General features: G+C 39.4%; 1 protein-coding gene across 2 annotated transcripts; it reads right to left on the reverse strand.

Annotated features, from left to right (window-relative positions):
• Window position 1: 1 nt before the first annotated feature.
• Window positions 2–14637, reverse strand: LOC134673425 (putative transporter svop-1). Of its 2 annotated transcripts, XM_063531411.1 has the most exons (11): window positions 14556–14637; window positions 13803–13964; window positions 4756–4918; window positions 3899–4020; window positions 3099–3343; window positions 2663–2817; window positions 2133–2277; window positions 1748–1882; window positions 1337–1482; window positions 670–797; window positions 2–178 (listed from the first exon to the last, which is right to left on the reverse strand). In XM_063531411.1, the coding sequence occupies exons 1-11, from the start codon at window positions 14605–14607 to the stop codon at window positions 99–101; spliced, it is 1533 nt and encodes a 510-aa protein (XP_063387481.1). In that variant the 5' UTR covers window positions 14608–14637; the 3' UTR covers window positions 2–98. The 2 variants fall into 2 exon arrangements, with proteins under 2 accessions (XP_063387481.1, XP_063387489.1); XM_063531419.1 differs by lacking the exons at window positions 13803–13964; window positions 14556–14637 and adding an exon at window positions 5251–5363 and having other exon boundaries at window positions 6–178.
• Between the last annotated feature and the right edge of the window lie 342 nt (window positions 14638–14979).

Consider the following 14979-nt stretch of genomic DNA (forward strand, 5'->3'; position numbering starts at 1 on the left):
CCCGAGAGAACGATTATTCAAAGGTCTCTCTAAATATTAGGCACATAATACATGCACTCTTGCAACATGGATAGTTTATATTTGTAACGACGGTCCTTTCAAGTTTCTGGAGCCTTATTTTCTTTTGGCTTGTGTTTGGGTTCGTCGCCTGGCAAAAGAAATCCCAATATACCGCCCGCTGGAAATATAAAATATTAAATTAGGTATTTTACTCAAACAACATCATTCGAGATGTAGGCATTAAAACATGACGTAACATAATTGTAAAAATCTATATAGCTGTTATATACTCTAAAGATATAATAGTAACTCTTTATTCATATATATGGTATAGTAACTCTTGATGAGAAATAATCTACGTACTTATTTAGAGTAAATAATTTTGCTGTCATTACATTACCCCACCTTACAATAATATGTTTGCCTAGGTATTTATGGACTAAAGATATATAACATACTTGTTTATAGTTTGTATATATATTTACCAAGAGTGAATGAGAGGCAATGAGGCAAGGGCAGACCAAGCCGTAGCTATGTAGACCAAATAAAAGAAAAAGGTGCATGGTGTCGTGTCATATGAAGCGGTCAAGGATATGGCACATGAGAGGGAGAAATGGAAACTGATAAGACCGATATACCTCTAAAATTGAAGAAGAAAGAAATATTTACCGACAGTCAATCCCCCGAACATATAGAAGGAGAGTTCGCAGTCGCTGATCAGTAACTGCTTGAGTATGTTGATCCCGAAGAACGCGCAGGTTCGCCCCACCATCAGTGTCAAGCACACCGCCATTGCTCTGGAATACACATTGCAAATAAATTCAAACTATTCTGATATAATATAGGAACGTTTCACTAGAGTAGGTATGGCGTACACATTTACGTAATACGAGTAATGGTCCGAAGATGTTCATTAGCTTGGGTTAAAATTTAACAGTGTTAAAACTACAAGCAAAAGCAAACAAATTCGTAAGCAGCTATTTCACAGAATCCTCTTAAAAGGCAAGACGCATCTTTAGTTTTAATTTTGAATTACAATTCAAGATTGTAAATAAATTAGTAAGCGAGATTTCCTATGACTTTAAAAATGCTGACGAAAATACTGACACTTTAAAAATACTATTAAAACTTGAAACTAGAAACATAACATTCGCAAAACTCTTGCTCATATTTTTATGCCAATGTACTTATCATCATCATCATCATTTCAGCCTATGTACGTCCCACTGCTGAGCACAGGCCTCCTCTCATGCGTGAGAGGGCTTGGGCTATAGTCCTCACGCTAACCCAATGCGGATTGGGAACTATGTACTTATGGGACAGTTAAAATACAAACTTGAGGTATGTAGGGAAGATGTTGACGCTAAAAGTAGTGAGGACTGCGAAGTTGAGGCAGTTGGCGATGAAAGCCATGAAAATGACGGCTGTTACGGCCCAGGAGCGGCTGAAGTTAATGCATATGCCTGCTGTTCCAGTGATTATCTGTGAAGTAAATAAGTACATTTAAAAGTGATTTAAGAATGAAATAAATAAAGAAATGATAAATAAGTTGTATAATATCAATGTGACAGGTTAAAAAGGTGACAGTTAATTGTGTGCAGACACAAATATTTAGATAATGAATAAAGCTAAATTAATGAAAGACATATACAATCAAATTCATGTTAATTATCCTGGAGATCTAGTATTAAATTTATTGGAGTAAAAATTTAATGGAGATGAATTTGTTAATTATAATGATACTTACTTGGACAGCAATAAGCAGCCGCTTTCTCCCGACCACATTAATCAGTCCACTCATGACGAAATTCATCATCCCGAGAACACATCCATTGATGAGCACGATCATCATAGCAAAGTGATTTAGGGTACAGTCTTTCACCTGCAAATAATGTAAGTTTGATTTTAAATCAAATATTAAATTAACAAGTAAAATTTAATAAGTCATGAATCTTAATAAACCACAGAAATTGTTGATGTTGATAAGTACCTAAAATCACATCTCATGCCTGGTAAATCTTTTACGACTTTTCAAAATAATAAATCGAAACAAATCGAAAGTAAAATAAAAGAAAGTGATTTCCAATGTAACTCAAAAATACAGTCTCTATTGTCTCAACAACATTACAAACCTCTTCGATAACATCTAAGGTTTGATTTTGAGAAACTCCCGTTGATCGCAGCATTTGGCAGATAGTGAGATCAGTTTCTCCTTTTACAATGGATTTCATGAAACCGTCAGCAATAAAGGGCAACCACACGATGTAAGGATGTATGCTGCAAAATTAAAAACATAGTTATAATTGCTGATAATGGCAATTCGAAAAAAAAGTAATAAAAAAGAATTAGAAGTGAAAAGTGGACTGGTTGAACAACTCAAAACTAAACAATAAGAAGTTAAGCGATTAGCGTCCACATCGAGTATCGAGTTGAGGAATCATATTTTTTTGATGCTGTTCGGTGAAGTAACAGTAGAAACTCAACCCATACGAGTACACCTAATAGACGCTAATGGTAGTGAGTTAAGGGTAAGGTGCTAATTTGGTTCTTAATAAAAAAAAAAGGAAAGTCAAAATGCTTGGAAAATAAAATAAAGACATAATTATTGGAAAATTCAAGCAACTAGAAATTTAGTTAATATTATAATGAATAATGTTTTTACCAGAAATAGATCAATGCAAACATGAAGGAGAGCAGAATCGTATTTCGCACCAAGGGCGGCTTTACCAGAGGCAATGTCTGTGCTTTCACTGATGCCCAAAGTGACGAGTGTTGTGATTCAGAAGTGGCATCCTCGTTTAGAATTATTGATTTCACCTGAAAACGGAAATACATATTCAAAAATATTAATTTTGCATAAATACCATGATCTGCTAATAACAAAAATTGGAAACTAGCTGTCATATGTCTGCCCCATCAACTAAATACTACATTTCACTACTACAATACTCCTGCACAGACTTTGTAAGTAGTAAAAGCGGAGGCATCTCAAAAACTAGTGCCTACGGCAATAACGCCTTAGGATAGGTTTCCAAGTGGACTCAGGCTTCCATGAGCCGTGGCAATAATTCGGGAGAAACGCTAGGGAGGATACTCACCTGAAAATCTTCCAGATCTTTCCCAGTATTTACGGCATACATGCCCTTGATGACATTCAAAGCTTCTTCCGCTAACCCCTTGGTGAGGAGGTATTTGGGGCTCTCATCGACTCGGGTTATGACTACTGCAGCGACAGCGCATGGCAAGCTGTAGAGGATGTTCAGGAATCTCCAGGAGTTGAAGTAGATACCAAGGTATGGGACGTAGTAGGAGAATGTGAGGGGAAGAACCGGGATGGTCAACACTGGAAAAGGCGAAATTCTAATTAAAGCTAATTACAGTTTCGTATAGAAAAAAAATAACGAAATATTGGCATGTTGTAGCTCACAATACAACGGTGATGAATTTTTTTTTATAATGTCAACATTGCCTACCAAGACAAACATTGTCTGGATTGAAAAAACGAATCCGCTCTATTCTCGTTCTATCCTGGGTGAGAAATGAAAATCGCTTGCGCTACGACAACGATACGCTTTGTGTCTCTGTATCATTCTTCCATATTAGTGTGAAAGTGACAGTTGCGATTCGCTACGGAGCGTAAACAATTGGCATGTTGGCTACACACGCGGTTCTTTTATCCGCGTGTATGTCTGTAGGTATCAGGCTTCAATCAGGATTTTCAAGCCAGGTAATGTATGGCATGGTAGGCAGTAGGTAATGTCGAGTTGGTCTAAAATTCTGAGGGCCTACTGCGAACCACGCTTGGCGTGTTGCCTCTCTGTCGCACTTGTAAATTCGTTCGTAAGTGTGACAGGGAGGCAATACGTCGAACGTGGTTCGCGGTAGGCCCTCAGCTCACCTGCCATGACTCCAGTGCAAAGAAGATAGATACTGCTCTCCATTAAGATCACCATATTACGTTTTGCACGAGGAGTAGTCTCTCCCAGTAGCGTGAAGGCGAGTGCGAATGTTCCTGAGACTCTAAACACATAAATGCCATTAACAAAGATAATGGAAATGTACACTATAGTATATTATGTATTAAGAACCGTATTTTAAGCAGGCTATTGCTACGGTTAAAGGTTAAAATTATTTGGAACTTCTGTTAGTTCCTAAAGTAGGTCTTAAAACTTCCTAAATGTCTTTCCTTTATTCTTAGGGATTTCAGCCGACTAAAAATACCTGAAAATGGCGGTTTAATTGAACATTGACAGAAACACAAATTTCGTTTATAATTATTAGTGTACCTATTTGATTTTCTTCATTGTCACATACTTTTGATGAAGTTATTGGGTAATTTTTTTCCCCTCACTGACTACTTATACCTTCTCTAGAAAAAAACCGGGCAAGTGCGAGTCGGACTCGCGCACGAAGGGTTCCGTACCATAATGCAAAAAAAAAAACAAAAAAAAATACGGTCACCCATCCAAGTACTGACCACTCCCGACGTTGCATAACTTTGGTCAAAAATCACGTTTGTTGTATGGGAGCCTCATTTAAATCTTTATTTTATTCTGTTTTTAGTATTAAATTTGTTGTTAGAGCGGCAACAGAAATACATCATCTGTGAAAATTTCAACTGTCTAGCTATCACGGTTCGTGAGATACAGCCTGGTGACAGACAGACGGACGGACGGACGGACAGCGAAGTCTTAGTAATAGGGTCCCGTTTTACCCTTTGGGTACGGAACCCTAAAAACAGACTAAGCAACTCACGAAGTACACGACAGGAACTTAAGAACGCAGAAGACAATCCAGTGAGGCGAGAAAGCAGCAAGCGCACCCGTGGCGAACCCGAGCACAAGTGACAGTTGAAGAATCTTGCGACGCCCGCGCATGTCTGCTAAGTAGCCCCAAACGTGTGACGTTGCCAGGATACCTGGAAAGGATTGTTAGAATTATGTTGTCAAACATTTCTTGTTTCTTAAATCCATTTCAAAGGCAAATAAACACAAAAGCAAGTTTCCCAGTGATCTTTGTTACGGATTCTGGAAGTGCGGTGTTTCAAAAGTTTTCTGCGATTTTAACAAGATATTCTACTCTGTTTTTACCGGTTACCATTGAAAAACGTTTCTGCCCATAGGCCAGCGGGTCTTTAAGGCTGATAATACAGGGGTACCTGTGCCGAAATTTGTTCCTCGCTGACCAAGAAACTGACAGATAAGTCGATGCTGTCAAAGTCCATGCTCATGCCATTGTTATGAATGTTACCTATAACGGGCACAGCAGCCATGAACCCCTGATGCAGAGTAGTGGTCTCCAGTTCACAAGCACTAGCTGGTACCAAGTAATTGACGGACAGGCTCTCGAAGGCCATGGCTATGACCATGCACATTAGAAGAAAGAAGAAGAAGAAGAAATACATTTATTTAACATCTGGGTATAGAATAACACACAGAACAAGTTACATAAACTACTTAGATGCTAAACAGGATCCCCACTCAGCATAATGCCACGGCAAGCCATGACGCTGATTTTCAGTGGGTACCTGACTTAAAACTAATCTACATCTAAACTAAAACTAGACGAGTGACAACACGCACTTCAACACAGATTACAAAATACAATCATACAATAAAAGAGGGAAACTACAACAAAAAAAAATAACTTAAATTAGACGGTAGTTTATCATTTTTTAGCAAGCTTAACGTTGCGGACCGTGAGATTATTGGGTAACGTGATTAAGCAAGCAGGCAAACAGAAAAGAGAAAATTAAGTGATTTGTTCGTTTAACAAATATGCTCGATATTTAGATTTAAAAGTGTAAGGCGATTTCAGTGCACGGATAGGCGGCGGAATTAAATTCCAACACTTCGCGGCAGCACACCTAAAACTACCACGAAACGCTGCTGTCTGGTGAGGAGGACAGACAAGCTGAAGAAACCTTGCAGACCTAACCTCGTTGGACCTGGAGTTACGTGACCAAAGAATATAATACTCACTAGGAGAAGAACGGTAACTCCATACAAAATAATTTGGCCAAGTCCGAGATAGCTTGAGGCATTTAGTGTTCCGTACGGCTACCATCAGTTTGGCATTGACATAAACGATATCGTGAACGTAATTTACTTCCTATAGGTATATCTCTTTCGCACTAATATGTCAGTACGAGCGAGATGCATAGAAAGTAAATTACGTTCACGCCCACGGTAGCGTTTATGTCAATGTCAAACTGATGGTAGCCGTACCGCTCGCATCGTTACATTTTACAGAGGTTGTTTGCCTGTTTTTAGGATACCGTATTCAACTACACAAACAGAACAATAGTACAAAGTGTCTAAGTGCGAAGGCCGAAGGCCGAGCTTTAGCAAAATGTCATCGCTTTAGCACAGAGCTTTACAAGTGTCTAAATGTGAAGGCCAAAGGCCAACCTCCGCGTAGCCCGAAGGCCGGAAGCGTCCAGGATGTCAGTGCTTTAACACAGAACAATAGTACAAGTGTCTAAATGCGAAAGCCGAAGGCCGAGCTCCGCGTAGGGCCAAAGGCCCGAAGCGTCCAGGATGTTAATACTTAAACACAGAACAATAGTATAAGTATCTAAATGCGAAGGCCGAAGGCCGAGCTCCGCGTAGGGCCGAAGGCCCGAACTTCGGCTTTCGGGGCCCCGAAGCGTCCAGGCAGTCAGTTCTGTGTTTAACCACTGACATCTTGCAGGCGTCGGGCCTTCGGCCCTACGCGGAGCTCGGCCTCCGGCATTTAGACACTTGTATTAATTACCTGTGTTTAGAACTGACCTCCTGGATGCTTCGGGCTTTCGGCCCAATGCGACTTCAGCCTTTGGATCTTGTGACTTAGACACTTGTACTTAAAAATACTTGGAAAAGTTACGGGAGGCGCGCGTCTGTCGGACGCTTCGGATCTTCGAATCACTCCTTCGGCCTTTGCATTTAGTTAGATTCTTGTACTATTGCTTTGTGTTTGAATACCGAAGTCGAGCATCTCGCGAATGCTTGATGTATTATAATAATTTAGAGTAAGGCCAAGCGAGCACCACGATTTTTTGTCCTGCGATAATTTTGTCGCAGAAATGCAACGTATGTGTTTATATGTTAGTGCGCGCATATGCGACAAAAAAATCGCAGCGATTTTAAAATTGTGATTTGTCACATTTTTCCGCGATTGTTCGCGACGCGATTGTCGCAAAGTGAATTGCAGCATGCGGAGTTGTATGGCCCCGCGAGCACTATGATAATAAAATCGCACCCCGGCCGGACCTCAGTCGGGAACGCGGCATTTCGCTCTCCAAACCCCAACATCTCGGCACCTGCGTCCTGCATCTCCAATGGAGTCTCAAAATGAGACGCTAGATGTTGACCATTTAATTATGGAAATAGACGGGGATCACCTTTGTGTTATAAATGCTCAAAGTCATACAGCAATCGCATATTAAAGACACGTTTCATGACAAGCGACTGGTCGACTTTTTCATTTTCATCGCAGTGCGCGCAGTGAAATTTCTGCGATATATTACAGCGCGATTCTAAAATCATGTCGCAAAAATTAATGTCGTGGTGCGCGCTTGGCCTATAATACCTTAAATGTATACTCCTTCAATTTGAATTTAGAACTCATTATTATTTTTTATTTGATTTTGTTTCTAGTTCTATGCCATATATATAGACTTTAATATTATTTAGAACTGCTAAAAAACAAGATCGGCTTACTTTAAATATTTCGTCAATTTTACCTTTGTTTCTAAAAACTGTGATATTTAACTGTCATATACTATTAATGTCTTCCAAAATTATTTTCTCGTAACAGGACTGAGGGGCTACCGCGAAAACCGAAATTCGCAATTTGCGGGGATCTTTCTCTTTTACTCCAATGAAGGCGTAATTAGAGTGACAGAGAAAAATGCTCGCAATTTGCGAACTTCTATTTTCGCGGTTATAGCCCTGAATCTTGTTGCTCACCGATCCGTTCAAAAATATACATAAGTACTGAATATAATTAATAGATATTATAATTATACAATTAATACAGAAATGTAATGGTACTTAATGAAAAGGAATATTGTGTATATTGTTTCGACGAATCAGATACTCTCAATAAAATCTACATGAGGCCAAAGCTGTTCATAAATATTAAATGACTTTATTATCTCTATACGCCTTACTAACTCTATGTGTCCTATTGTGGAAAAAAAACACAACGACAGTCAAGAACGGAATTCTTAATTTGAATTTTTCAGATTTTTGAGATGCCTAGTCCATTGCTTGGAAAGCCCGTTCGAAATTGAAACTTATTTGCAATATAATAAGGTCGTATTTTGTAGATCTCTTTCATACTTATAGTAGGCTATTGAGATAAAATTAAATATCCCACAAAAATAAGCAAGCAGAATTAAACTTTGTGTCAAAGACATAAGTCATAAATTTCAATGCCAAAGTTTTAACTAAGGATGTTTCTCGCCTAATATGAATTGACCAGTGAAGCATCAGTTAGCTAGCCCTAAGCAACCAAAGGTCAAGCTGCAGTTGAAAAACTAATAAAGATAAAGTTAAGCTGATAATTTTCCCGCCGTCTCCATGCTTCTATAAGTTGGGTATTGACTGGTCAGCTGCCTGTTAGCTATAGTTTTCGCGAAAATCGCCAGGACAGAGGTGAAAATTTTTGTATGAAAACTTGCAACTTTAAATGCATTTTTTGACGAAACTATTGCAGTCTAAAATGAAGTCAAAATCAGTCCATCGACTCAATTTTTTGCAAGCTTTCTAATGGTACCCCACACGATTCTTACAAATGAAAAAAGCTTCAGCCTACCCCTCTCAACCCCCTAAATTTCCCCCTTTAATAAGAAATAAGCAGTTTTGACTTATTTACAATATGAGTGGTGGTAATTGCTATAACTGTTCCAAATTTTAGGTATCTATGTCAAACGGTCTCTGAGAAAAACGTATTTAACTGATTTGCAAGACCGAAGTGATCCCATAAGTGTTCCGTAAACAAAGTTTTGTACGGAACACTAAAAATGTCCCCAACCGTTTATACGTTTATACTACTGGCGCCCTCGATGTGTACCAATGGAACTAAAGTTAACAACCGGTTTAGCCTGGCGGGTATTGGTATTATAGGTATATAGTAATTATGTTGATAAACATATTTGTTATCTTCATATCACGAAATATATGAAAGATGCAAATATTACCCCTTGTTTGTGGTATTATCTATTGATTTAAATAAAAGGCATATTTATGTTTATAACATTGTATTATGTTTTACATATAGAAATATACACTGAAAATTAAACCCTGACAACTTAATAAAAATATACATTAATAAAGCGCATTCACAAAGTTTTCAGTATTATACAAATAACATTAGGCATGCCTACCTATTACACTTTACACACAAGATACACTACACTTTACACACGGCATTTTACACAGATTTCTAACTTGTATTCATACATTTCTTCACGGTTAATTAATACGCTTTCCAGATGCGTTATGACTCGGTTCCTTCTGAACCCACTAAAGCTGTATAAATTTCACTCTGGCTGCTTCAACAGCCATTGCTCCGCATTTAGCACATTTTCTATGTGCATTGCTGTAATCTATGTAGGTACAGACTTACAGTCTTAAGTGGTTGTACCGCTACGTTGTATTTATTATTTAAAGATTTAATAAATAAAATGTTCGTTATGAACTTTAACCACAGCAGTTGGACAGAGTCATTGACAAATATATTTTTTTATTATGGTGGGTAGTCGTACCTACCCTCCATATATTTTATGAACATTGATAAAGACAGTTGGAAGCAAATATTCATTATAAAACGTAATCGCGTGTAATTAAGTTTTAAGCATTTTAAGTCCCGTTTTATGATTAATTATGTATAAAATTCGTGATAATTTAAATCAGAGTTGGGAGCAATGTTGCTGTAGAAAAATGTTTTTATTTTTATTACTCGCAACTTTTTCTCGGAGGCCAACGCACACATAGAAGCTTCAGGCGCACACATGCGCAATTATTTGGGGACATAACTTTCTTAGGAAGTGAACAGGCCTTGTACGTGACCATAAAAGCTTGTTGTAGAGGTAGGATGGCATCTGTTTGTTGACAACACCGAAGAGCAAGATTGCTAAATGGAGTCTTTGACGAGTAGACATTCTTAACACACGATTTTGATTTAAATATGGCGTCACGTGAGCTCGCGGCGGAATATTATAACAGAAACGCGCACAGGCATTTTGTACTCGCTGAATCAGCCGCTGCGTGCGCGACAATAAGCGCGGCCCGTACACTATATCGCCATAGTTCAGTGTTGAGAGCACCAGCGCCTCACACAGTTTAACTCTAAGCTCAACATGTAAGAATTCGCGTATTTTGTACAAGACTTTCAGCCGGTAGAAGCAGTTGCGTACTGTGTTCTGCACATGCGTTTCAAAGCGGAGTTCCCCATCCATGACGATTCCCAGATTACGCGCCTCCTGGACACGTTCCAAGGGTTCGTTGTTTATATGTACTAAGAAGTAAGATTTAGATATGTTATCAATTTGATTTTTAGACCCTAGAATAATGTATTTTGATTTTGTCGGATTTAAATGAAGTGAGTTTGAATGTGACCAATTAAATACGCGCTCCAAATCCTCATTGAGCTTATTAATTTGACTCACGCAGTTTTTGCTGTTGCAATGAATATAAATTTGGAGATCGTCGGCATATATATGGAATTTGGAGTGCATAATTACACTAGTTAAATCACTGCAATATAAGATAAATAATAATGGGCCCAAAATGGAGCCCTGAGGCACTCCTCTAGAGACTGTGCGTATATCGGACAATCTGCTCTTACCATTAGCTCCAGGTATTTCAACTAGCTGTTTTCTATTGGTTAGATAGCTCGCAAACCATTTTACAGTACCAATATCAAAACCGTAGTACGTGAGCTTAGAAAGCAGTAATGAAATGTTAATGGTTTCAAAGGCTCTCGAGAAATCTAAGAGCGCTAATACCGTACCTTGGCCCATATCTTGAGAAGCTAAAATGTTATCTGTCACGTCTAGCAAGGCAGTAGTGGTACTACGGTGTTTGCGGAAGCCTGACTGTGCAGCCGGTAAGATGTTATTTACCTCTAAGTATTCTGACATTTGTTCGCATACCACCCTTTCGAGAATTTTGGACAGACATGGCAGAATACTTATTGGTCGCAAATCTTTCATAGTCGCCGGATTGGTGACTTTAGGTAGAGGGCGTACAAGGGCAGTTTTCCATCCATCAGGAAATGTGTGTGTCGTAATCGACCTGTTAATAATAGCTGTTATAGCACCCAATGTTCGCGGTAAGGTAAGCATGACCATTTCCAATGTAATACCATCGATACCCTGTGCGTTGGATGTTAAACTTTTTATAACTTTCATAACCTGGCTCTCACTAACCGGCTCCAGAAGAAATGTTGATTGGCAAAAACGATTGAACTCGTAAAATGTTAAGTGGCTGACGTTTGTATCTGTACTACCAGGAAGGTTGAGAAAATGTTTATTTAAGAGGTCAGGGTCATTGAAATGGCACGGAAGCTCCTTATCTGTACACCTGTCAGTGAGAACGTCTCGCTTAAGATTTTTCCACGGCGCCCTTGAATTACCAATGTTCGAGTTAATGCGTTGATTGAAATACGCTCGCTTCTCATCAAATAAGGCACGAGAAACAACATGTTTGAGATCTTTATAGTATTCTTTATGGGATTCTAATTTACTGACTTTGTATCTGTCGTGGGCTTTATTCCGCAGTGCCATCATTTCTTTTATTGTAAAGGTGATCCACGGGCAACTGTGTGATCTAATACATACCGATTTGAGTGGGGCAAAAGTATTAAATAAGTAAATAATATATGCATTCAACCATTCTGGTCGGATCTGTGAGGCTTATAATATTATCCCAAGGAATGTCGAATAGTATTTTTTCAAAGTTTTGTGTGTCTATATCCTTTATAGGTCTAAAAGTTATAAATTTAGGCGACGGTTTTTCAATCTTAATATTGAGTTTACATGAAATAAAAGCATGCGAACTAAGTTCTGGTATGTGGTTCACGCTGACATTACATACTGGTGCGTCGGTACATACCAAATCTATCAGGGTACTGCTGTGCTCTGTGAAATGAGTAGGTACATCGACGTGTTGTGATAGATTAAAACAATTTAAGAAATTGAGCAGTTTAATGGAATTCGCGTTATTACTATACAACATATTAACATTAAAATCACCCAATAATATGATGTAGTCATATTTCGCGAAAGTGCTGACGGAACCTGTCAACGCGTCAATAAATAAATCCAAGTTTAGCCATGGAGGTCGATATGCCGTGCCAATTACAACCCTGACACCCCTAACGTTAAGGCTTAGCCACATTTGTTCAACCGGCGGGGTAAGGGGATGCGCGCAGATCCGTGCACTGATACCCTGTTTTATGTAGAAACCAATTCCCCCTCCGCGCGACCGCACCTCTGGCGGCCTGGGAGTATGTCTCAGTTTATAGCCTGGCACCGTGGGAGCACGGCCGTCTACAGAATCACGCAACCATGTTTCATTTATCGCCATGATGTCGACCTTATGTGCCTGCATTACGGCGATAAACTCTTCGTGCCTAGTACCTAGAGAACCGGGATTAAGTAAACCAACTAATAGTTTGTTCTTATTATTCGATATAACGTTGAAGAGTTACAGCAATATAATTTATTAGCTAGCAAGCATGTACGACAATTAAAATCATGAACATCAGGTAATAGGCACGATAGCACAACATTACAAGGAAACAGGTTAAAAAAACTACAGCGTTTAATGTTTGGTGAATGTTGACTAAACAACAGGTACAAGCGTGTAACATAATATGTTTTATGTACAGAATTAGTGGCTCTTATCATAAGCATTAGTGCGTATTTACTAACAGTATAACTATCACTATTTACTATGACTAACAGTATTGGTGCGTATATAAGGTAAGTACTACATGTTGGGCTCATACACCCGGGGACCGTCGAACCTAAACTGTGCCAAAAACCTGACTGATGTCAGCCACGGAACGAATGTGACGAGGCGATGCGTCGTTATGACGCCGAACATATATTCGCCCGTCTTTTGTCCACGGCTGACGCCAGTCGAGCCTTCTGCACTCCTGACGAACGTTATAGAACAGTGACCGATTTAGCTTGGTGAGTCTCTCATTCACGTAGAAACGGCTGGGCTGCCCAGGTAAATCAAAGTCGGCCGTGTCTGCTCCACGGCGCACGCGAGCGGCTCGGAAGGATTACCTATAACTGGTACGGCAGCCATTAAACCGTGATGCAGAGTTGAAGTCTCAAGTTCACAAGCACTAGCTGGTACCAAGTAATTGACGGACAGGCTCTCGAAGGCCATGGCTATGACCATGTACATTACCTATAACTGGTACGGCATCGGCAGTCATGAAACCCTGATGCAGAGTTGTGGTCTCAAGTTTACAAGCAGTAGCTGGTACCAAGTAACTGACGGACAGGCTCTCGAAGGCCATGGCTATGACCATGCACATTACCTATAACTGGTACGGCAGCCATTAAACCCTGATGCAGAGTTGTAGTCTCAAGTTCACAAGCACTAGCTGGTACCAAGTAATTGACGGACAGGCTCTCGAAGGCCATGGCTATGACCATGTACATTACCTATAACTGGTACGGCAGCCATGAAACCCTGATGCAGAGCTTTGGTCTCAAGTTCACAAGCAGTAGCTGGTACCAAGTAATTGACGGACAGGCTCTCGAAGGCCATGGCTATGACCATATACATTACCTATAACTGGTACGGCAGCCATTAAACCCTGATGCAGAGTTGTGGTCTCAAGTTCACAAGCACTAGCTGGTACCAAGTAACTGACGGACAGGCTCTCGAAGGCCATGGCTATGAGCATGAGGCCGCATACTACGCCCATGAGCAAGTTGTATTTGCCGAAGCCTGAAAAGAAATAAAACGAAAGAGATTAAATTACTTAAAATAATTCCATTTTTAGGGTTCCGTACCCAAAGGGTAAAAAGGGTAAAAAAGAGACCCTATTACTAAGACTCTGCTGTCCGTCCGTCCGTCTGTCACCAGGCTGTATCTCACGAACCGTGATAGCTAGACAGTTGAAATTTTCACAGATGATGTATTTTTGTTGCCGCTATAACAACAAATACTAAAAACAGAACAAAATAAAGATTTAAGTGGGGCTCCCATACAACAAACGTGATTTTTGACCGAAGCTAAGCAACGTCGGGCTGGGTCAGTACTTGGATGGGTAACCTTTTTCTTTGCCTTTTTTTGCATTATGGTACTAAACCCTTCGTGCGCGAGTCCGACTCGCACTTGCCCGGTTTTTATGTTTAAATTTTCAGGTCGGAATTTTTTTGTTTGACATTTAGTTTTTTAAAGGTTCGGAAAATAAGGTATCTCTCTGAAATTACAATTTTTTTACCCGGCTACGAGTAGGGTAGGTAAGTTCGTGCCGTGTATTATAACATCCGTGTCATACTCAGACATAAAGTTTTTGTGTATATAAGTACTTACCTGTCATATCCAGGGCATCTTCAAAAGGAACTTTATGTAACTTTTCACTCATATTTTATATTTAAATCGTTCCTAAAATAATATGTCCGACGCTTTTCACAGACCAAATTAAACTAACAGCCAGATGTTGCATAAGGTTTTGTTATTCTTAATTTTTAGGATTCCGTACACTCAAAGGGAAAATTCTATTAGGGTTCCCCTTATAGGATCACCCATGCGCGTGCGTCTGTCTGTCTGTCCGACCATCTCTTTATTTCTTTAAGGGAGAAACTACTGGGTCTAAAATTTTGTAAAAAAATACACAAAATAGTTCTTTATCTATAGATGACAGGAAAACCTGTTAGAAATGTGCAGTGAAGCGTGAATAGGACTTAATTACTTAATAGTGTTGATGATGATGATGATAAAAAAAAACATTGTTAAA

This window comes from Cydia fagiglandana, chromosome 2 (genome assembly GCF_963556715.1).
Source record: "Cydia fagiglandana chromosome 2, ilCydFagi1.1, whole genome shotgun sequence".
Classification (NCBI taxonomy): Eukaryota; Metazoa; Arthropoda; class Insecta; order Lepidoptera; family Tortricidae; genus Cydia; species Cydia fagiglandana.